General features: G+C 42.8%; 1 protein-coding gene across 3 annotated transcripts in view; it reads right to left on the bottom strand.

Annotated features, from left to right (window-relative positions):
- SETD5 (SET domain containing 5) overlaps positions 1-22,797 on the bottom strand; it is a 65,925-nt gene that overhangs the window by 15,418 nt on the left and 27,710 nt on the right. For all 3 annotated transcript variants that reach the window (XM_042016322.1, XM_042016332.1, XM_042016311.1), the window contains 15 exons: positions 20,528-20,633; positions 19,440-19,651; positions 19,061-19,119; positions 18,461-18,648; positions 17,373-17,411; positions 15,581-15,823; positions 10,390-10,538; positions 9,951-10,068; positions 9,420-9,529; positions 8,888-9,134; positions 8,617-8,697; positions 6,009-6,272; positions 4,861-5,181; positions 4,120-4,362; positions 603-732 (listed from right to left, as the gene is read on the bottom strand). In XM_042016322.1, the coding sequence (XP_041872256.1) occupies positions 603-732; positions 4,120-4,362; positions 4,861-5,181; positions 6,009-6,272; positions 8,617-8,697; positions 8,888-9,134; positions 9,420-9,529; positions 9,951-10,068; positions 10,390-10,538; positions 15,581-15,823; positions 17,373-17,411; positions 18,461-18,648; positions 19,061-19,119; positions 19,440-19,651; positions 20,528-20,633 (2,510 nt within the window). The remainder of the gene's footprint in view (positions 1-602; positions 733-4,119; positions 4,363-4,860; positions 5,182-6,008; positions 6,273-8,616; positions 8,698-8,887; positions 9,135-9,419; positions 9,530-9,950; positions 10,069-10,389; positions 10,539-15,580; positions 15,824-17,372; positions 17,412-18,460; positions 18,649-19,060; positions 19,120-19,439; positions 19,652-20,527; positions 20,634-22,797) is intronic.

Genomic DNA, 22,797 nt, shown 5'->3' on the forward strand with positions numbered 1-22,797 from the left:
CCTATTCATCTAACCTTTCAATAATCAAATTTGTATTATCTGTGTGATGTCTAGCTTCCTGTCTGTCATGCTTGGAAAACTGATCCCTGACTGGGCTGATCTTCACTCTCTTTCTCTGTAAATTCAGACAAAATATTTAACCATTCTACTGCTTTACTCATAGATTTTAGCTTTGCCATCCTTGAGACTTACTTAGTCATTTGTTTATTACACATGTGCCCGTAAGACTTTGCTACACCTTCCTACACTCAGCAGGTATTTAGTTCTAACAGCATCTTGCTGCAAAGAGATGATGCCGAGCCCTCTTCTGTCTACCCCCACCCTTCCAGTGTACAAGAGATCTCAGAGAACCGAGACTGATAATGCAATGTTATGATTATCTTTTCTCAGGAAAATACTGAGAAACTTCACAGATGCTCAAGCTACAATGGGTCTGCAGAAATTGGAATGAACGGCAAAGCAACATTCTCACCTACCCTAAAGCTGTGCCATCAGGCAGCAGGACACATTAAGATGTCACTTGTACAGCTGCCTTTTCTATTCAGCACCTTTGCCAGTCTGACTCCAGTGCCCGTGCTGCCCTGATGGTGCTGAGCACTCACCTGTATCATCTTTGCAGATGCTGGAGGAGCTGCTGTTCTCGTTGCTTTGGTATAGACACTGGGTTCTGTTCTCTTGTGGAGCTGGTGAGGTCTGAGTCATTCCCTCTTCCAGGGCTTGTTTGATCCAGCGCTGAAACAGAACGAGACTACATAAACGTGAAACTCCTCGGGTACTTTCTCTGCAATCCTGCAGGATAAGACTCCAACTCCTACACTTGTGTGGAGCAGGGCAGGCTGCTCAGAAGCCCAGGGTTACCTGGCTGGCATGCACTCAGGTGAGAGCACGTTAGAACACAGCTGTCAGCACTGAGCCCACCACCTACTGTGGTGGGGCTGTGCCCTTCCTGACATGGGTTCTGGGAGCAGCAGTCATCAGCAGTAACACAGAGATAAGTAAAGAGCAAATTATAACTCTAAAAATGCAGGGCAGTGGCACCTAAAACTATTAAAAACAATCATAATTTAGAAGAAAAGGGACACAAATATAATGAACTCTCTACAGCCACTGATTTTTGCAAAAAATGTTTCCTGCCCAGGAGAGCAAATTTGAGCAAAAAAAAAAAATCTGATTAAAATGCAAGCAGCAGTTTTCAAGGAGGGTAAACCAAGAAAAGAATAATAAAAGCAAATCTTTTCTTCAGCTACTAATAAAAAAGATAAGCCACAGTGGTCTTCCGAACGTGGACAATTAAGAATGTTTCACATCTCACATCTCACATGAGCAAACATGAACTGAAGCCTCAGCAAATCAGCTGCTGCAGTGCGTGTGCTAGCCCTGTATCTTGACACAAACTGACTCCATATGGCAGGCAGGAACCTTTGCTTACTCTACTATAAAAATAACTGCCACAATATATGGGAAAACACTCAAGTGATCCAGTGAAATGACAGCAAACTGCAGAAAAAATGCAAACAGCAATTTTCATTTGTATAGTTTACCCAGAGGACTCACTTTACCAGACACTTCTTGTCCTAGAGAGGTTTGAAATTGTACTTTTACCTTTCAGCAATCCACAGTTCATCTGCATGCCAGCAATGTGTATCCTATTAGAGATACACATGTGTCTTATGATTCCTCAAAGCTATCGTGAAAGAACATCACAAACTCAGTGGCCACAATCCTCAAAGTGAAAACTTCAATGCGAGGATGAAGAGCAGGTGACAGGATCTATTTTGTTGGGCTTCACTACTGTACAGCAGACGCTTCTTCTCTGTTCAAATGTAACTCAAGGATTCCACTGTGGCCGCCAGGAAAAGGGAGAAGTGCCAGCCAGTCTGGAGCACCTCTACCTCAAACGTGGCATCTGATCTGACAGCCAAGTCACTGCACAGTGTGTGATTAACGTGAGAGCAGGTTACAGTTCAGTTTCCTTGCGAGGTTCAGACACTGCCATGCTTTGGATGCAAACTGACATCATCAGCTGAGTTTTTTGGCACAGTTCTCAGTAGTTTAAGGATGAAGCCTGCTGACAATCCAAGAAAATATGTGATCTATTTCAACAGCCTTTATAAATCAACCTCCTTGGCTGAGTAGTCAAAAGTAGACAAGACAGATATCAGGTCTTGAGAGAGTGTATCATCGAGTTCTGGACCATTTCTAGACCTCAGCTGGCTGAAAAGGAGGTGTTCCCTGTGAGTTTTCTAAACATTCCTGAACATGAGAAGCAGACTTCTACATCTCCAGACTGTTAAGTCATAAAACCACCAAATGCTGAAAAGCATTTTCCAAGAAAAAGCCAGGGATCGATCTCCTACTAAATGGATGAAACCCCTCACTAGAACAGTTAACAGTCAAAAACTGTTTACGGTCAAAAAGTAGAAATCTAACAAATTATTTCTGCAACATCTGTTCTGGACACAGCAACTTTCAGTACTTTATTAACTATTTAATGGAATAGGCAGGGTATTTAAATTTTCAGATTAAGAAACAAGAATGCTAGATGACACCATTAATGATTTTCCTACTAAACTTGGAAATGGATAGGGAAAAACATAACACAGCTTAACACAGGCTAGAACAATCACTTCTACAATTACAGGCTAGAAAACTAATGGGTTGTTCTAACAAACATACAAAATCATGAACTGGATATGAGCTTAAATCAAACTGTCAGAGAAAACTCAGCCACAATGGGATGCAGAAAATGGGTACAGGTTAGAAGACACAAAGCAACTTTTCTGCTTTGAAAATGTCCCAGTTGCAACACAACATTCAGTTTTGGACACAACTTCAAGGAAGGTGTGGACTAAATGGAAGTCATCCATAGTGAGAGTAGTCCACTCCCTCTCCAGCAGTGAGAATTATCATTTGACTAGAAAAGAGTAAAATGTAGCAACAGATCAGAAGACTTGTTCCGTGACAATAGTTTTCCCTCAATTCTGAGCTTGCTGGCCAGTTGTATGGCAATTGCACCGAGCACAAACTCCAAATAACTCTGCCAGCTTTGCTCTGGATGCTTCTCTCTTCCCTGGGGCTCAAAGACAATGTTAAGGTTCAAAAGAAGTTCAAACCTTGCAGTTCTCAGCTTAAAGATGCATGAGGAGGTTGCCCAGGCACACAGAAACAGACAAGGTTTTGTCATACATCTATATAGGAACCATGAAGAGCTTTACCTATGAAGGAGATACTGAAGAGACTGTTAGGGCATGACAACAAATTGGCTGAAGGTGGAAAACAGTGAAGTCCAAAGATTCTCTCTGGGAAAACACCCTCAAACAAAGGAAGGCAAAGAAACCAGGACATGGTACCTGAAAGCCACCAAGACAGGGAGAGCAGAAAAGATTTCTATATAATTGTTCTCAGGTAATCACACAGGAACTGGGAAAGTGTCTGAGCAAAACCAACAGGCAACAGGGAAGACAGATTCCAATACAAATCTGACTGAGTGAACTACTCTGCCTTCTGTTTCCCTGCAGATGGGTAAATACTGGCATTTAGTGGTCATCTCTGGAGGAACTAAATCCTTAGCTGGGCCTGGTTCAGGCTTCCTGCATGGCCTCAAGTATCTGTTGTAGACAGGCAGCTTATGATCCCGAACAAAGAGCTGTGGACTTGTTCTTGTGAACAGGCAAACTTTGGAGAGCCTTTCAACCACAAAGGCTCTCCAAAGACAACGGATCATAACTGAGGCACTGGATTCTTGAGGTCCTCTGCAACACTGTCCTATCCCCACAATGCCAACCATCCTCTGACTGTGAAAGTAATAACATAAAACTTTCTAAGGGCAGCAATCAACGTTCTTTGAATTGTGTATGCTGGATAATAAACAGCTGCTGCAGATCTGAAAGTACATGTTTCTAAAAGGGCAGTCACAGAACAGCTGTTCTACCATGGCAAAAGGCAAAGATGAAAACTGAACTCTGGCAAGGAGGTCAGCAGTCATAGCCTGGACACTGCCTCAACACACCAGCTCAGCAGGAATACATTGAAATAAACTCCAAAAGGACACAACAACTTTACGAGGAAGCCAGTAAGGTGAGTATACATCGTGTGAAGGTAAGACATGAGCAAACATACCTTCTTACAGGAGCTGTAAATGCCATCCAACAGAAAGGGCCTTCGACGTCTCTCAGGGTTGAAAGGTGAACCAAAGCGAATGTAGTGTTTAGGTGTGGTACAAATCAGCGGGGAGTGCACGAGACCTGGCAACATATTCAGGGTAGTTGCCAGAACTGTTGGGTCTGTAGTAATGCGCAGAGGACATTCAATTGGACACTCCTGCTTTTCTGCCTTGTCGTTCAGCCATTCCGTAACAAGGTACTAAAGGAGGAAACACACACATCAGTGCAACCAGCACAGGTGGAGAAGAAAGGAAGTACGGCACAGTGGTGTATGGGAAGCAATGCTCAGGTCAGCCCACCTGCTAAAACCCCCCTCTGTCTCAACAGGAAGGACTTCCTGTGCCAAACCCAATTCTCACCTGTTGGAGACAACCCAATGTTGTAGCTCGATTTTATGCTCCAGTCATCTTAGTAGAAGATTCTCCAAAAACTCTGTTTTGATCACTCTGTTCAAAACTAGTTTCTAGACACAAAACTAAATGTATTAATAGCTAATTTATGCCCAGTTATGTGGCAGCTGCCTGCTAGCTTCTGCAATTTTTCCTCCTTTCCAAGTTTATCGTAGCTTGTACATGACAGTTGCAGTCACGTTCCCTCTTGGTCTTCAATTCTAAGCTGAGAGTTAACCTCTTTGCTGCAACCTAAATGAGTATTTGCCACTCTGCCATCCTTACTTTGAGCACTTGCTCATATTTACCTTTTTTGTTTTGGGGTACTTTACTGCAGCTCGATTAGACTGGGATCCTGTAGCCAGGATAGCAGTTGGGTCAGATCCTGTCAACTGTCTGCCTTCTCCTGGCCCTTCCACAGTGCTGACATCTGTTGTGGTTACCAAGCTGGCAGTGCTTCCTTCCTCTGGCACAGCCTGTGCGAGTTCAGCTTGCTGGGAACTGGCTTGTTTCTGCCTTCTCAGTCTTTGTGCTGAACTGGTCCGGTATCGAGAGAAGCGACTTTTTGGTCGGGGCCTGGAGGGTTTTGCTGGAGCTGGCTTAGTCACTGTTTTGTCAGGGACAGCATCCTACAAAATAAACTGTCATTAGTCTGAGCACCTCTAAGAGTATTCCTTTTCTCTGCATACAGGATCAAGAATTGAGATTTATTTATTGACACTACCTGACTCTCAAAATCTTGTTGGACTCTGTTGGTTCATAAGATGGTCTTGGGGACCCTTCAACACTGGCACATTATCGTTTTGTCTTCTGCGTTCTTAAAGGACAGAACATGGGTCTTTAGGAAGAAAGCAGCAATAGGAAACTTGCTGCCTGTCTCAAGGTAACTGCTCTCATTCCTGACCTGAGCTGACATGGAGCATTCCCGGCAAGTGTCTGGACCCTGCCATAAAATGGGAACACATGCATCCAAAGTAGACTGGGTCAAAAAAAACCCAAACAAAAAGAAAAGAACTTTCCATCACTGCACTTACACATCCAACTTAAGCTCATGCCAGTACAAAAGGGGTTCACCTGGAGAAGGAACTGGGCTTGTTCAGTCCACAGAGGACTGAGGGGTATGTAACAACAGTCGTCCTATAAACAGCCTGAAGCCTCTAAGAAGATGCAGTGGTGCATCAATGGACATACACTGAAATGAGAGGTTCAGACTGGATACATGGCAAATTTTTTTCAACCTAACAGTCATGAATTGGAAGAGGTGCAATCTCCATCCCTAGAGGTTTTCAAGACAAGACTGGGTAAAACGCTGGCCAGCCTGGTCTAGCTTCAGAGCTGTCCCAACCTGACTCAGAATGGACTAGAGAGCCCATGAAGCTCCTCCTCACCTGAACAATCTTATGATCAGAAATGCTGTATCTGAGCTTTGTACAAGATAGCAAACAGTTCATCTTACCGCTACTTGTGAGGACCGTCGTGTGTTCACCCCAGTACTGCTGGTACTGTTAGAAACAGGAGGAGGAGGAGCACTCAGTGCTGAACTTCCATCTTCAGTTTCAGGAGTCTCTGCTTTTACTTCTTCCAGCTCAGGAACTTCAGAATTGACGTTGATTTCAGCATCAGTGCTGTTACGGTCTGATGGTTGCTCTCGTCTCCTCTTTCTCTTTTCTAAGTTCTCAAACATGTGCATGATGGCTTCTACCTTCCTGTCTTCCCGGGACTACAACACAAGGGTAAATTGAAGTAAGCATGGTGAATTATGCACATAAACAAGGCAAGAACAGATATGGGAAGCAGCACAAGGAGAACAACTGCCAAACAGCAATGACAAAAGCCAGACAGAGGACAGAGAGAAGCAGTTCTTATCAGTTATTTGCATTTTTCAATATGGCAAATTTCCCAGAATAACAACAACATAATCGTGTGTTTGTAGCTCAAGTAGAAGAACTCGACTTTGTTCTTAAATAGGACCACTTAGATACTACTGAGTTATATTTATAAAACAGCCACAAGGAAATGCATAATTTTGAAGAACTAAAAACCGTAAGAAAGCATAAGTAGAGTGAAGAGATGACTTGGAAACAAAGAGAGCTACTTGCTAATGACCAAACGTTAGAACAAAACAGAAGCCAAGGCAACAGAAGTTAGTGGTTCAGTAATTTGCAGCAAGTGTAATACACCACATAAACTGATTAAAATGTTCCAAATGCATTCATTTCCCAGCAAGAATATCAGAAGGTGACGCAGCTCAAAAATAAAAGCTTTGGTCTAAGCAGCTTACATAGTGGATAAGAAAAACAGAACATGAGAGAATAGAGAGGGAAAACAAGTCCATTTATTAGGTAAACAAAAAGGACAGGAAATCTTATCACCTGGCTGTGGCAGAAATAATTGGTAATTATGCATGTAAAAAGCCCAGTACAATAATTTTGCAGTGACTGGCAAGAATCAAGTGGGTTTTAAGAAGTGGGGTCAAGCGTCTTCTGAGATTTGTCATGGAGAAAGTATCTTGGAGCCCACAGCCTGGCCTAGACAGTTTTCTGTTAAAAAACACTACAAACACACACACACACACACACACACACGAAGAGAGACTGAGGAAACCATAGATATGCGTATTTACCTGGTGCCAAATATAGAAAACTGAATCGCATTAAAGCAGATTAACTGGTGCAACCTACAGTAACTGGGCTTACAGGCTGATGGGAAACTAACGCTTCGCTTAGACTATTCTGTCCCAAGAAGAGATCAACCTCCCTGCATTAAAATGAAATCTTCCCTCCAAGCTTTAAGTCCAATCTGATGGATGACTGCCGTCATTCAAATTTCAGTGGAAACTGACTGCTTTATCTCATCTGTTCTAAAGACCATCCGATAATCCAAGGGTCTCTCCACTGGATGGCCCTTGGCTGTGCAAGTTGCTGCACTATCTTAACATTTAAAGCATTCTCAGGAAATTTACACTTGGAAGATCCCTATCTCCGATTAGAGGAAGACAGGTGATTATGATATCAAAGAAAAACATGGAATTCCTAGCTCTAATACTTTTGTTGGCTGGCAAAAGGATGGGAGCAATTTTTCTATTTTTCTTCCTTGGGTTTCTGGTTGGTTGGTTGTTTTAATTGTGTATTTGCATTTTTGTTTGGATTTTTCTCTTGTTTATTTAAATTAATGAATTAAGAGCCAAACCAGCTCCATTCACATGCATAAAACATTCTAATCCAGGCAGCAATCCCAGGGGCCATATGCAACACAAGAAAAAAACCACCAGCTCTACTCAGTAAAGATGAAGGCTGAAAAAGGACTATACCATCAATGATCCCAGAGCACTAAGATATATTTTGATCAAGAGGACTGCTTAAGACAACAATAATTTCAAAACAGAGAGATTTCCTAAGTAAGTGCCAATAGTACTGTTAGTGGTCTACCCCTCTTACTGAGTTTTGCAACTAATCATACCCTTTTCCCCACATGGCAACGTGTTTATGACACCATACACAGAACAGATACCTGTTTACAAACCTAACCCAGCAAAAATGATGAAGTTTTAAGAAAAATCAGGTTTTGGTTCATGGTATGACTGAATTGAAGATATCCCTGCTCACTGCAGCGGGGTAGGACTAGGTGACCTTTGAAAGCCCCTTCCCTATGGTATGGTTCTATATAGTGCCATAAATTCTTGTACTGGCAATAAGGAAGGGCAGCAAGAACATAAAAAAGGTGCAATTACCTTTTTGTAATGTGGTGCTGATGGTTTTGCTAAAAGTGTTTTAGACTACAGAACAGCCCTGAAAGTAACAGTTAAACCTTTCACTCAGGAAACAAATCTATAGTGTATCTCCTAATCTTCAGCACCCTAACAGAAATCTGTGACGTGGAGTCAACCTGGGTGGTTTTTTACCCACCTGCCCACCTTTTTTTTTTGCTGTTGTTAATCAAATTACTGAAGATCACTAACAGTTGGGATTTGCGTTCAAACAAGTGAAATAACCAACTGGACCTGTTGGTCACTGCATAAAGCAAGTCCTAAGGGGGGTGATACCCAGATAGAGAGAGGTACTTGCCCGTCGGCTGTGGACCAAGGCTCCCTGTTCATCTACAGGCTCCTCTTTCTCCCCTTCTTGTTTCTCCTCCTTCTCTGGCACCTGAGAGAGAAACCCAGATTTATTAACCCCATACTGTTTCAAGGTTACCAAGATTTCTGTTGTAATTTAAGGTGCTAAAGGTTTAAAAAGAGGCTTCCCGCAGTTTCTGTTCTGAAGTTTCCAATGCTATTGGATCAGACTCTTGCAGCACTGAACGGTAACATATATAACAAGGGGGCGAAGGTTTTACCTCATTGTCACTGACTGCTGCAGGTCCCTCAGGAACTTCCTCAGTCTGTTGACTGCTGTTCTCATCCGATGCAATGCTCTGCTGTTCCATTTCTAGCTCCTTTCGACGGGCCTTTCGCCGGCGTGTTTCTGCCCCAATCAGTGTGCCTAAAACAGGTGGAGCTAGGTGTTCTGCAGCATTTGGGCTACGTTTCTGCACAGGGCAATTCCGGTTTCCCTTGTGACACGCACAGTCCACTTTATAATTGCTGCTCCAAAACACAAACATAATTTGTGTCACTCTTCATTTCTCAACCCTTGCACAGAGACATTCAATACATCTCCTACTAAACATCTCACCACGTGCCAAAGCAAGGACAGCAGGCTACCTTATGGCTTCTATTGTAGAATATGCCAGCAGAACTGGACAGAATAGCCGGGAAATGCAATTCAGTAGAAAACGGAGCAATATGTAGAATGCGAGGAAAGGGCTGGAGGAAGATGTCCAGTCCAGGAGGGCAGTGGAGAGCTCCCGGGCGAGGTGAAGGACTCACCAGATGTTGTACTCATAGTCAAAGGCGATGGTAACCTCTGTGTCCTTGGCAATGGTGGCAACAGCGTAGATGCACAGGTGGATCATCCCATCAGCAATCACATGACGAACCTTGTTAAACAAAGTAGAAAGAAACTGATGTCTCCACAGGTTGCATTTCCTACTTCTGAGACAGAAGCCTCCTTTTGCAAAGTAGCTCTTACCTACTCTACGAATAATTATCCCAAATTCTCCATAGGGAGAAGCCTGCTTCACTGTTCGTCTCATCCTGTGCTTTTCCACTTACAACTACCACCACCTGCTTACCCTCAGTACTACTGTGCAGCCAAAGGAAAGACATAAAAGAAATCTTTCTCTTCCAAAAAAAACCTCCCTCATGTTCCCAAACCTTCTCATATTCCAAGTATAAACCATCAAACAAGCAAGAGACACAGAGAATTTACCACATTTAGGGCATTTTAAGTTAGGGAAAGTGCTAAGCTTATGTAAAACATGTATTTGCAATTACAGTGACGATGGAGAGAGAATTTACCTCTGCGTTTGGAGTGCAGGACCGCCTGATGAACCTGGCATCATTACCAAAGGTGCGGGCATCAACACACATCTCAACGCCATTGAACTTGGAGTAGAACAGCACAAAGGGATATGGCCTGGAGAAGCAACAGAACATCTCAATCCCAAAATAGCCAATTCCTACAGCACTGTTGTTAACAGGTATGCCTCACTTCACTAGAAGCAGCACTTCCATCAGCACTATTGCTCTGGGGGCTTATGTACTTCCATCAGTTTAAGAGATCTATTTCAGAGGGTTTGATCCATAATCAGAGCATCAAGCTGAGGTGATATTTTTGATTTCCCATTTCTATGGATGGCATAGCTGACAGGAACCTGTAAGCGAGCATTATCCCATAGAGACACTAGTCTCTCTGTGCCACGATGCTCTCATACCAATCATTTCATAGTACTCTTACTTTTTGAAGAAATGCCCATTGACCTCGAATTGCTGTCGTAACATAACCTTTCCTCGATACTCAATTATAAGGGTATCTAGTGCCAAGTCTCTTGCTGCCCTCAGGATCTTCCGGTGCTTCTGAACCCGAGTCACCCTTCCCAGCTGCAGCTGTAACAAAAACCAGAGCAAAAGAGAACTTGAACCAGAGGCCTCTAACTCATGAGGAATATTTTACCTACATAGAAAGAAAAAATATTCTAATAGCAACACAGAAAATCCGCCAGGTGAATATCTAGTCTATTCTGTAACAATTTAGGAATGACCAATAACCTTGATAATATTTATCAAAAGCAAACAGTATTTATTCCCTTCCTTCAACAGTAGTCTGACAAATCTATCAGACTATTTCAATCTCGCAGCTAGGAGGCATAACCAGACCTGTCACTTGCTACTAACTGGGAATTGCTCTGCAATTATGGCAACTTTCACAGTCAGAATAATTCAGATCTTCCCTAAATTGTGGGTTGTCACACATTCAGAGAAAAAAATGCAAGCTTTTCCTTCTGCAGAGGATGGTAAATTCCAGCAAACAGGCCAAAGACTTAAGCTGGCAATTTCCACCTCCATCCAGAAACTTCTCTCCATCTCTCTGCTCAGCTAGTGCTGTTGATTTTTAATTTTTTTTAACACTAAGAAATAAATTTTTAATGAAGTAGTGACAGTTTGTTGAAACATCCTCATGTTAAAGTCTACAGCTCTATTACAACGGATTTTCACAACAATGTGTCTTGACAGTATGAAACCACAATATTCTTTAAGCGCAGACATCCAAATATGACAAATTTTATGGAATAATGGAAGGGATATTATAAGCACTAGGGCAGAGGAAAGACTTATTCCATAAAAACAAAGTACTTTTCTTACTTAAAAAATTGAACTTCTGTGCAAGCAAAGATTATGTGAAGATGACTGGCTGCCTTGCCACCACTTCTGTGCCTGTTCCTTCCTAAGCATTCTATTCACTGCTCATAAGGGCACAGTTTTGATACTTTTCCAGAGTGAATTGAAGCATAAGTGTTCTGACTTCAGTAGTAACGACAGTCATGTATCTAAATTAGGAGTAAACCACAAAATTTTACTAAAATCAAGTTCCCAACTTTTCCTGAGAGAGCTCTCATTAGAAACAGCTACTGAGCACTCTGCTGAAATGGATAAAAATTAGTTCAAGGGGCTCAGCCTGAACAATGACAGAACACACAACGAAAATAAAAGTTAACGCCTTAAGGCAGCACTCAGCACTGAGAACCCAGCAAAACCCTTGTACTGACCACATGAAAATACTGAACCACAGATCTTTTTAACCCTTTCTTCTGATTGTGATCTTACATCTCCTCTGTATACAACCTCTTCAGGAAAATTACTTTTGTTGTTTCAATATGACATTATACTGCAGATCCTGGATGAGCCAGTAAAGTAAGATCTATTTGTTGACTTCTCTTACTCAGATCCAGGATAAAGACAGCTTTATAAAAGTATTCATTTGAAACCTATTCAGATGGGAGTAGTGGTCCAGAGCTCCTCCTGAGATACATCCAGTGCTACAGGTGTCATGCCTATGGGGTTTATCTCTCTTATACCACTCTATCTGCCAGCAGTTGGGAAAACCTGCATATATGTACTGGAGACTCTGAAGAGCCTTGCAGGGTGTTCATCTCTTCAGGTCTTGGGTCCTGACAGGAGCTCACAGAGGATTCCCCAAGTCCACTCAAGTGGCATAACAGAAACATGTTATTTCCAGACTAAGAAGCCGCACTGCTGGTCCTGATTTCTGATCAACAAACCCATGACATGAGTGAACTGTAGGGTAAGACTGTTTACACCACGGAGTAGCAGCTAAATTATTTTTAGCACTTTGTACTTTCCAACTGTGGCAACAAAGAATAAATAAATAGGACCAGATTTCCTAGTGTATGACAGGAGATAAGAAGAAAGTATCTGAAGTTATTAGATGAATTAGGATCCAGTGTGCCTCCAGCTGAATAATTCTGTTTCTATACTATCACTGATTTGTTTTTATACTTTCTCACCTAGGCCCTACACAGGAGGGTTGGACCAGATGACCTTCAGTGGCTCCTCTCAACCTAAACTGTTCTATTACTCTATCAATACCAAGAATATCAATGAGATCGTACTTTTCAGAGGTGCAAGTTAATGTCTGGTAGCCTTCACTCTCACCTTTGCTTCATGACTGACTTGTATTACACTTCACCTCATGGCAGAAAACAGCTTGGGGAATACACGTGGGATAAGGTGGGGTGGTCAGAGGAGGAGAAAGTCCATGCAGGAAAGAGAAGCTCTGCATCTGCACAACTTATTTATCTGAGTTTGGTGAAATAGGAATGATCTCATAGCTCTTCTGGTAAGACACAGCTCAGCTTGTTTTCGTTCTCTGAATTTAGAAATATGAAGTAGATTAGCTGCCATGCTTTCATGTGTGAAAAGAACAAATGATTTTATTCATGTCATAGGCTAGGGACTGCTGACTGCTAATCAGCCAAAACTGTTCTGATATATTTGCAGAGCAACATCTGCATAATACTCAGTGGCTTTATTTTATAAAGGCCCTTTCGCTCTTCACTTCAGAATGTGAAATCAATCAGGGGTTTGAGCTCAAGTCAGCAAGTATCAGAGGCAACAAAGGGCAAATACTAACCCTGGGTTTGGTTTGGCAACAACAGTCAGGAAAGTGATTCACAGCTTTCAGTTTGTTGAGCAGCTGGCAGTAGCCAGGACTAAGATGATTTTATTCATACCACTAAATAGCTTCATATTTTCACAACTTTCCCTTTGCATCATGAGGACAGCTGAAAACTGGTTTATCATAAAATCACAGAATCATTGAGGTTAGAAAAGCCCTCTAAGATTGAGTTCAATTGTTAACCCACCACTGTCCAGTCCATCACTAACCCGTATCCCTCAGTGCCACATCCACAAGTTTTTTAAACACCTCCAGGAATAGTGACTCCACCACTTCCCTGGGCAGCCTGTTCCAGTTTGGTAACCCTTGTAAAAATAATTTCCTAATAGCTAGTGTAAACCTACCCTGGTGCAAAACTTGAGACCATTTCCTCTTGTCTTATCCAAAACAGTCCAAGGACCAAAATCCCATATTCTCCATGTGTAACTCTTAACCCATCTTTCCCTACTCTTCCTGGTTCGAGAAAGCTTTTAGGGCACATCTCAATCTCTTTTAAGTATATACTTGCATCACTGTTGACCTAAGTCAAACAACTCTCTCAACTGTTATGCAGGTATATATATGAGTATGCAGGGCATATAAAACATTATTTTTATTCCTTTCTCCTGTCTCCAGAATCTTCATGGCCAAAGAAAGCAGTGACAACACTTCTACACAGCTGCCAACTGCATATTAGCACAGCCTCCTGACTTTTTTCTAGCTCAAAGTACCTATTTTCGCTTATCTCACAGAAAACCTATTTTTATGTTCAATAATGATACCTAGTTAAGAGACAACTGATGCAAACCAAGAAGCCTTCTCAGTTTGCTTGCCAAAGATGAGACAAATGAGTGAAACAAAAGTAGAATGCAGTGCATGAGAGCATGTGCTCCACACCTATGCAGGTGCCCTCCTCACAACACTCCACAGCCACCTCCTGAACAGAGATAACAGGACATAGGAGCTGATAAGCAGCAACCCAGGACAGCCACCTGGTCTTTCCTCAGTGTCCAAGGGAAACCATGAAACCGCAAAGTCCCTTGATACCTTCCCAGCATGTGCAATGATAGGACCTACCAACAGCTTGTTTACAGTAACTGCAGCTCACTGTGAAGTTTTCCAAGTTTCTACCTTTTTGTTTCTTTGGGATGTATCACCTTTGGAGTCTTCTGATTTGGAATGCTAGCCACATTTTCCTATGGGAAAACCTATGTCTGTACTGAGATGGGAGAGGCTGAGAGAGCATGAAAAGAACAAGCACATTTATGCATGGTATCTTTTATAGTCTTGTGTCCTGCTGTACACACATCAAGAAACAGCATGTGTTTTATTACTTGTTTCAGGACTTTTCCTAAAAGCCATGTGAAGCAGACAGAATTGGTTACATTTAGTCTCAAAAAACACTAAGATTTCTAGAGGAGTAGAACTTTTTCTTCTCTGTGTTTCCTCAGCTTCTCTCTTTAGAAAGGCTACTCACATAGCCAGCAGGAAGTGTTTCTCCCCAACCCCCCCAAGAAATCTTATTTATTGCAGAACCAGAGGCAAGAATGGAAGAAAGTTTGGTCCAAAGTCCTCCTTCTGCACTCTCCCTTACTGGCAAGATCTGTGCTCTGCCTGAAGTGAAAGCAGAGGGAAAGGTGGGAGGGAGCACATGAACTTCACTGAGTCAGTTGATATAAACAAGAATGATTCAAGCACAAACATACACCTGATATTCAGGTTTCTGACTTTGGTCCCTTTCTACAGAAGAAGTGCCCCACTTCTCTTCTGCAGCCCACCCTTTCAGATACACCTATCTCCATTCTCCTGGACAAGGAAGGCCCAGAAAAGCCTGAACTGTGCAGGAATGCTGTGTTCAATGCTATGTTCAATAAAGCACAGATAAGATGAAACAACAGATAAGAAGAGTATTAGTGGGGAGGACATACACCACACATTGTTTTCCTGTTTCTGCTTGTTTACATGCACTCCATAAAGATGGCAAGACATCAACCATTGCTCATTGCTGGAAACTTAGGGAGAGAGTCAGTTTCCTAAAATCAGCTGTAGTTGTGCAGTTTTTGGAAGTTACCAGAGTCCAAATAATCCAAAATACTGAAATAATGTTGAAAGGTTCTTTAAAGTAGCCTTCCACACGAGTGAAGAAATAAAATAAAAAATAAAGGGGACTGGAAAACTCAGGTGGAAATCAGGAAATTTCCTGTCTTCAGCAAGTGACAGATCTGGTTCCACCTCAGGCCGTTCAGTGATCAAAGTATTTATGGTAAAATAACAGTTAACTACATCACAGAACTGTGCAAAATATCCCCAACTTAGCAACACTGATTTGGTCTAATGCAAGTATTTGTGAATCAATCTCTGTACTGGCATAATTTCTGATTCACTGTGTATCAAACCTGTGCCTGTTGGTCTGAGCTAGGATACTGCTCACCCATGCCCTGACCTACTCCACCTCTGTCCTGCTGGTTCTTACCTGCATCTGGGACCCAATAACAGTATTATTGCAGGCCAGTTCTGTTTTGTTGATTGTGTCCAGCATAGCAGTTTTGCCCACATAGTCTTTATTAGAGTTTAGGTGACGCTCCAGCAAGTTCTGCACATCAGCACTGTACTGGTTCGTGAAGGCTTCCTCATACTGGTCCGTCCAGAGGCGTATCCGATTCTCCCACCCTTCAGCTGTGTTTTCATCCAAGGCATGTGCTTCAGAAGGGGAATTCTGCACAAAACAGCAAAGAATGAATGGATAGTACACAGCAGGAAAACCTATCCACAGTGCTCCAAGCACATGAATATGCTACAAAAAAAGGCAAATCTGTTCCAAGCTATTTAAGTGTTGGTTATGAGGACACATTTTTCAGCATCTGCACCCTCCAGAACACTGTACAAGAGTGTCACTTAGGAATCTACCGAGATTTCATGCAGAATTAAGACCTCTTGGAAGTTGGAACTTGGCACTACTACAGAAAATAAAATTAGGCTAGTACATGGCCAGAAAAAAAAATTATGCCACTTTGGAAAAATAATCAAGTACATTAAAAAAGCAAAGGCATGGAATACACGAAGGCAAATAAATTTCCTGCAGGCTTGTCCTACTGTCAACCCACTCATGGCCAACATAATGCTAGATGATGCTGACTGCATCTCAATCTTTGCAGTGACTGATCCAAAAATAGTCCTGAACCTTCTAGCTAAATGGTCACCAGAGTTTCAAGAAACTGAATGTAGCACATAAGCTAATACCCAGAGGGTTAAAACTGCAAGTCCTAAGCAGAGTAAAGAAGAGAGGGCAAAATCAGGTAATCCGTTTAGGCTGTCTTGTAAAGGAGGGGAAAACAGAAGCTGGTAGAAAGAAAAACACTTAAGCTTCATTCTTTAATTGACAGTAGTTGAAGTAGTTCAACAAATACTCCAGAGCTCAGTAACTCAACTGGCTTCATAAAGCACTGAGACACATATGACACTGAGGTCTTAGTAACAAGGACAAATGAAGAGCAGTCATTATTTTAATCATATATATTAAAACCAGCAAGAGTTTCCATGCATTTTTACCCTCTCAAGCCACTTGCACACTATGGAGATGGTGCATAGGGATGCCACAGGACTGTCCTTTTTCCTCTGAGCCACCTGCCAGCAGCCACTGCCAGCTACAGGACTGGGGTCAAGTGGAACTGAGCAAACCTTACGGCACCTCTTGTATGTCTAGAAACAAATGCAGCTCACAGTTCAAGTCTACTTTTTTTGTCAAATAACCTTCCTATTCAATGGCCATACCTACCACTATTGAAGAAGTCAGAGATAAATACAATGTCCATCCATCCCTAGTAAGGGGATGTGGGTAGAAACAAGGCAGCACTGCTAGGGGCTCCCAACGTTAAACTTGTGAACTACTTTGATGTCCAAGCTTGAAATAGCTTTGATGCAATCAAACAATAACTGCCCTCACAAAGAGCAGCCACAACCAGTTCTACATCCCTTACATCAAACACCCCACTTCCAAGTGCCATGAATCAGTCACCTCTCAGAACTGGATTGCATTATCTTACTGGAAGCTATCAGAAGCAGATGGAAGGTTCAAGGGGCAATTCCTGTGATACCCTTTTGAATAGGGTACCACCTACCACTACCTCCTTGTGGTGCATTGTAAGGTTTGAGTTTATTACAAGGCTGGTCCCACAATCAGAAATTCCCCAGGCAAACCAAAAGAGGGACGAAATAAAGAGGAAAAAACCCCACCACCATCACAGAGGGTTGTAATTTCTACTCACCTTCATCCTCAGAGACTTTCTTGAGCCCTCTCGAAAAGCCTGTCCCCCAGACAAGGAGAGAGAAAAAAAAACAAGGTATTGTAAATTTCCTCAGAATTAGGATCCCAGAACCACACTAAATCTTACTCCAATCCTTAATAAAAGATGACAAGAAATACAGGAAAACCTACACAAGAAACAATGGACCTGAACAAAAAGAGACTCTGCAATGCAAATCCAGTGGAAACTGCTGAAAAGCTTGATGGCCAGGATTTCTGAACTGAAAAAGCCTGCCTCACACTTAGTAAAAATGTCAAGATCAAAACCAGAACTGTCCCAACTAACCCCACTTGCTTTGATACAAGAAAGGTCCAGCAACAGAATCAAGCTGGTTCGCAACAAAAAAATAACCCCTCCAGACCTCACACACCTCCTGCCCCCAGTGTTTTATTTCATCAGTGCCTACCAGAAGAACTTCAAGGGAAACCTAACCTGTGGAAAATCATGGTAAAGCTGGCAGATGATGGGAAAGAACCAGCTGCTCACACACTTGCATTCCAATATAAGCAATCCAAATTTATTTCAGTCCCCAAACCCTCACAAACAAGACAGTAAAGTCATCCCTCAACAAATGTTCATCACTACCTACATAGTTTTCCAAACAGGCAGTATCTCTGTCCCTGAAGAACAGTGCCAAGAAGCTCTGCAGCCCAAATTCCTCAACAAAGCCTGCTAAAAAATACCATGCTCCCTTCATTTTTCATTGTGTTCACACACAGACTGACCCTTTTCCACAAACAGACAGACTCCAAAAGCTATTTCCCCAAATCCTAATATAGCAAACGGAAAAAATATGTAATTGAGTCCAAGTGCTGAGCATGAATGCACAGCATTGGGAAATAAGGGTGGAGTTCCAGCAAGGTAATTTTTAAACCAACAGCCACGTACTCGAGCAGGTCACAAATACAAGGCGTCCCATTATTACACCAGAAAGAGCAATTCCTGACAGGACAAAAGTTTCTTGTCTACTGCCAGCTTGTCAACCTGCTCCTAACAACACTGCACAGCATTTGGTAGGAACTGCAGCAACCTCATCTCACTCCACATACCTTGATCTTTTTGGCCTTTGGAGCAGTGCGAGCCTTTTCTGTACTCCTCTTCCTCTTCTTGGGTTTGCTCCTGCGGACGCGGTTGACGGTCAGTGTGATGCTGGTCGGCGTGTGCTGCGTGGCCGTGTACAGCACTGTGGAGGGAGAGAGTTCTTCATCCCAGCTCTCAGTGGCACTGCTGTCCCCGCCTAGAGAGACAAGCACTTCGTTAGCAACAGCTTCTCATCCCTGAGAGCATGCACAGCTTACCCTTATGTCCATTTTCATCAAGACAACTTGCTGCCCCTGCATAACTCTTCCCTGAGAGAACTATATCACCTCTGTTATCCCACCTGAACTGGGAACAAGTGTTCCAAACTTCTGGTATGTCACAGAACTGCATTAATGAAAATTTTCCTTTTCTGTTCACAAGATAATCTGATTTTCCCTAGAGCTAACTGAGGTGAAGTGTAAGGAGAGGAGAAAATCCCAGTGTGGTTGGGAGGCAAAGAACATTAGTGGGCAGTGATCACAGTTAGATGATTACAGCATCCAAAAGACAAAGGTCTTGAAGAAAGAAAACAAAAGTCACCATTATCAGAATTACAACCTCAGACTCACCTGACACGTTGTCCTGCTTCCGGCGGCGGAGTCTGATCACCTTCCCCCTGCTCATTCCTCTGCCAAAGGAGAATGTACAATTGAAGCTGGTTTGTAGGAGTAAAGTCACTTGAAATTCAACAGGGTGTCACAAGATGCGTGCCCTCAGTGGGGCCCAGGATGATAAGAACACCGATTTAACATCCTCATCTCCACTCCTGGTGCCACCAACACTTGTCAGGCTGACAACGCAAAGGAGGAGGGTCAATACTGGGTAAAGCACTGGAAAGAACGCTCCAGTTAGCAAAAGGAAGTCTGTCCCACAGCCCAAAGGTGACACAGTTTGGTATGAGCAGTCAACACAAGGAGCAGCCCAGATCTGCACTGCACCAAAGCTTACCTGCACTTTTCACACTTGAGGAGGAAACCATCTTGAGAGACACTGCAGTGGCACCAAGTGGGAATTGATTCTCCTTCTGAGGAGCTCTCACTATCCCCGGAGTTCTCCTCATCAGGTGAGTGCAGGCCATTCAGTTCTGCACGAGGTATAATGGTCTGGACAGGAGGAGAGGCTGGCGGCGTTGGAGGAGGAGGGGCTCCATAATTATGATCCTGAAAATGAGTATTTGCAGTACTACTTTTAATGTGAAGATATGATGCCTAGAAACTGAAGTTCCAAATCCACAGTTCCCAGGTTAATATTTAACTGGTGTAAAACAATAGACTGAATTCCTCAACCTACCAAGAAGGTACAGTAATAGCTCTGAAACATGTAGATTATTTCCTTCAGCACCAATGAATTAAACTCAAAACTTATGAAAACAACCAGGCTATTTCGACATTAACTGTTGTACTGTTAATAATCTGAGATGACATCAGTGTTTAAACAATGAAACCAGCTGCCCTGAGATGCAGAGTTTCTGTCTGTTGAGATATTCAAAACTCAACTGGACATGGTCTTGGGCAACCTGCTCAAGCAGAGTCAGCTTGAACAGGGAGGTTGGATTATGCGATCTCAAGGGGCCCCTTCCAACCTCAGTGATTCTGTGACACCCTGTTCATCCCACAGCTTCAAGCTATGCTCCCACTCTTCCTGACTGCTCCTTGATTCTCATTGTTTTAAGTTACCACTATGAAAATCCACGCAGTTGAAACAAGTACAAATAGTGCACAATAAACCAAATGGGGCATAAAATTACCACCAGGAAAATATTATATATTCATATATATTCACACTTCGTTCATATACTTCATTCAGTTAAAAATCTATCGCCTAGAACACTAATAAAGCTTGCTGTAGAGTATGCAAGACTTCACAAACAATAAACACAGAAATGAAAAATGTATGGCAGAACTCAGCTCTAACTTAGTGTTCCCTAGTAAATAAGCCAAAACTCCTAAGGCTTAACAGGCAAAGAACTATGGAACAAGAAGAAAAGAGTAAAAGTAGACAGTAAAGAGCTGATTCACTGCAGAGAGAGTACTCACTGCGTAAGGCAGCCCGCGATAGCTGTGTTTCTGGGTGGCCCCATAGCCGTGGCTGGAGTACACATTCTTCTCACTGACAGCTGGACTAGCTTCCACAGACTCTGGGCTGTAGAAAGGGCCAGAAGTAAAACCCATCAATACATCATCATTTTTTTTAGTGCCAGTATTTCACTGCTCTTTTCTATTGAACACATGAGCTCAAAATGAAGAAACTTCATGAAATCAAGGTGGTGTCATGTGTTTCACCAAGCATCATGTGTGCAGAAGCTGTACAGGATGAACCTGCTTTCAGAGCGAAGGAACTGAGTAAGGGCCACCCTATATAGCTCATTAAACTGGGTCTCAATCTGGGAAGTTAAAAAGGTAATTAGCATGTAAGAAGCTCAGTTTCCTTATTGTTGAGGAAATTGGGTCTAGTTCAGCATTCGCATCTGAACCCAGCTAGCCTAATCTCAAAGCCACTGAACAGTACTGCCATTTTATCTCTGCAACAGCTTATTTCAACTGCAGCTAAGCAGCTTTCCTGCACCTGCACTTGTTTCTCTCTCCCTCAGATACCAATTGTTACTGAGTCCAACATCCTGTGATAAAACCTGCATGAAACCTGCAGCTATCCTGACAGCAACTACCAGGAATTGGAGATTCCTGTTACAAAGTGGCAACAAAATCCATGACCTGGACAGACAGTGGCCACAGACAGATCAGATTCACCCTGCGCTTTCTATACAGCAACCTGCAATGAGCAGAACAGGAAATCTGCTGCTGAGGTACAATGCACTCTTCCACCACAGGGGGGTGAAAAAAACCAGCTAAAAATCAAAGGTATATCCTCAGCAGAAAGCTGCAGAAACCCTACTCAGAGAAGGGACAGCTGCAATTCAATGCAGGGGATATTAGGTAATGAGCCTAGAGACAGAACACCAGCAAGGAAACACGCTGTCTTCTGTAACAAGTAGAAGATACAAGTCAGATAACCTCTGCACAGATCAGAAGTAGGGCCTGTATCAGAATACGGCAGAATATTACTGAATCACCTCTGCAGATGAAATCTTCATCAACATTACAGCATGGAGCTGAGCAAGCAGGGAAGAAAAATACAGAAAAAGAAAACTTTACCTTGGACCTCTGCTGCGCTGGTGAGATCTCACAGGATTTTCAGTGGGTTCTACATGGTCAGCATGAATCAGGCACCATCAAACAATGGCCAGCAATCACGCGTGGGGCAGTGCTTAGGCACCACCCAAGAACAGTAACCCCTTGCCCTTTGGACTTCCTATTAGCTCTTGAAATCTCTGCTGCTCTGAAGTTTGCCCCACCCTGCCACTCAACCTCATCTATTCTCCAAGGCACCAACTCTGAGCTTCTGGCTTATTCCGGAGTAAAGTGGATCTGTCTTTGCAACATAAAGGAGCAATAATTCATTGTACAAAGAACTGCAAAAAGTAGAAGACCTTACACCTATGCAAACGACACTTTCGTAGCTCAGGATTTAGGTGCACAACATGATAAATTCCGTTGGTTTTCAATGTGACTACAGCCAGCTAAACTGTCAGAAGCAGGAGATATAAGTGATTTCTCTCAAAGGATATACTTCTTAGTAAAAGGTTACCATGTAGAATTTGCCACATAATCCAGCCTTTGCAACACTCCTTTAGGACTTTCAGACTGGTACAGCGTCAAATCCATTCAGGTTTAATAATATTCTCAGAAACAATATTAGAAGCAAAAGAGCCTAAACAGTCTAAGCAGCAGATACATCCTCTGTCCAAGTCACCCACATTCCTAACCACAGTCAGTCTGGAATACCAGCAGTGCTGCCGCAAGCATTAGCAATAAAACTTCAGGATTGTTGGTGCAACCGTGTCCAGGGACAACAACGCTGGGGCCCATGCTTCCTCAGCAGCAGCATGCCAAGGAGCTTCCACAACTTCCAATATGCAGTCAGACTAACACAGCAAAACTACTCTGCAGCCTCCATGTCACCCTCAGATGAACAGCAACACACTACACCATTTTCACCTCCTCTCTGTATCAGAGGCTGGGGAAGATGCTAAAGCTCAGCCTGTAAAGAGGAACAGCTAGTTTTCCTTTTGCCTTCCCCACCACCTTTGTGATGCACATCTTGGAAATCAATCCCTTATAGGAGGTACAAAGCTCAGGTACCCCAGACTTTAAGCATCAAACCAGAGAGTTTCAAAGCCAAAGTGAAGGATAGCCTTAACTTTGAACAGACCCATGAAGGACACTTCAGCAGTAACAGTGCATTAATG

Source organism: Corvus kubaryi, unplaced genomic scaffold (genome assembly GCF_017639235.1).
Source record: "Corvus kubaryi isolate FWS band 111438036 unplaced genomic scaffold, C.kubaryi_AGA036_p1.0 136, whole genome shotgun sequence".
NCBI lineage: Eukaryota > Metazoa > Chordata > Aves > Passeriformes > Corvidae > Corvus > Corvus kubaryi.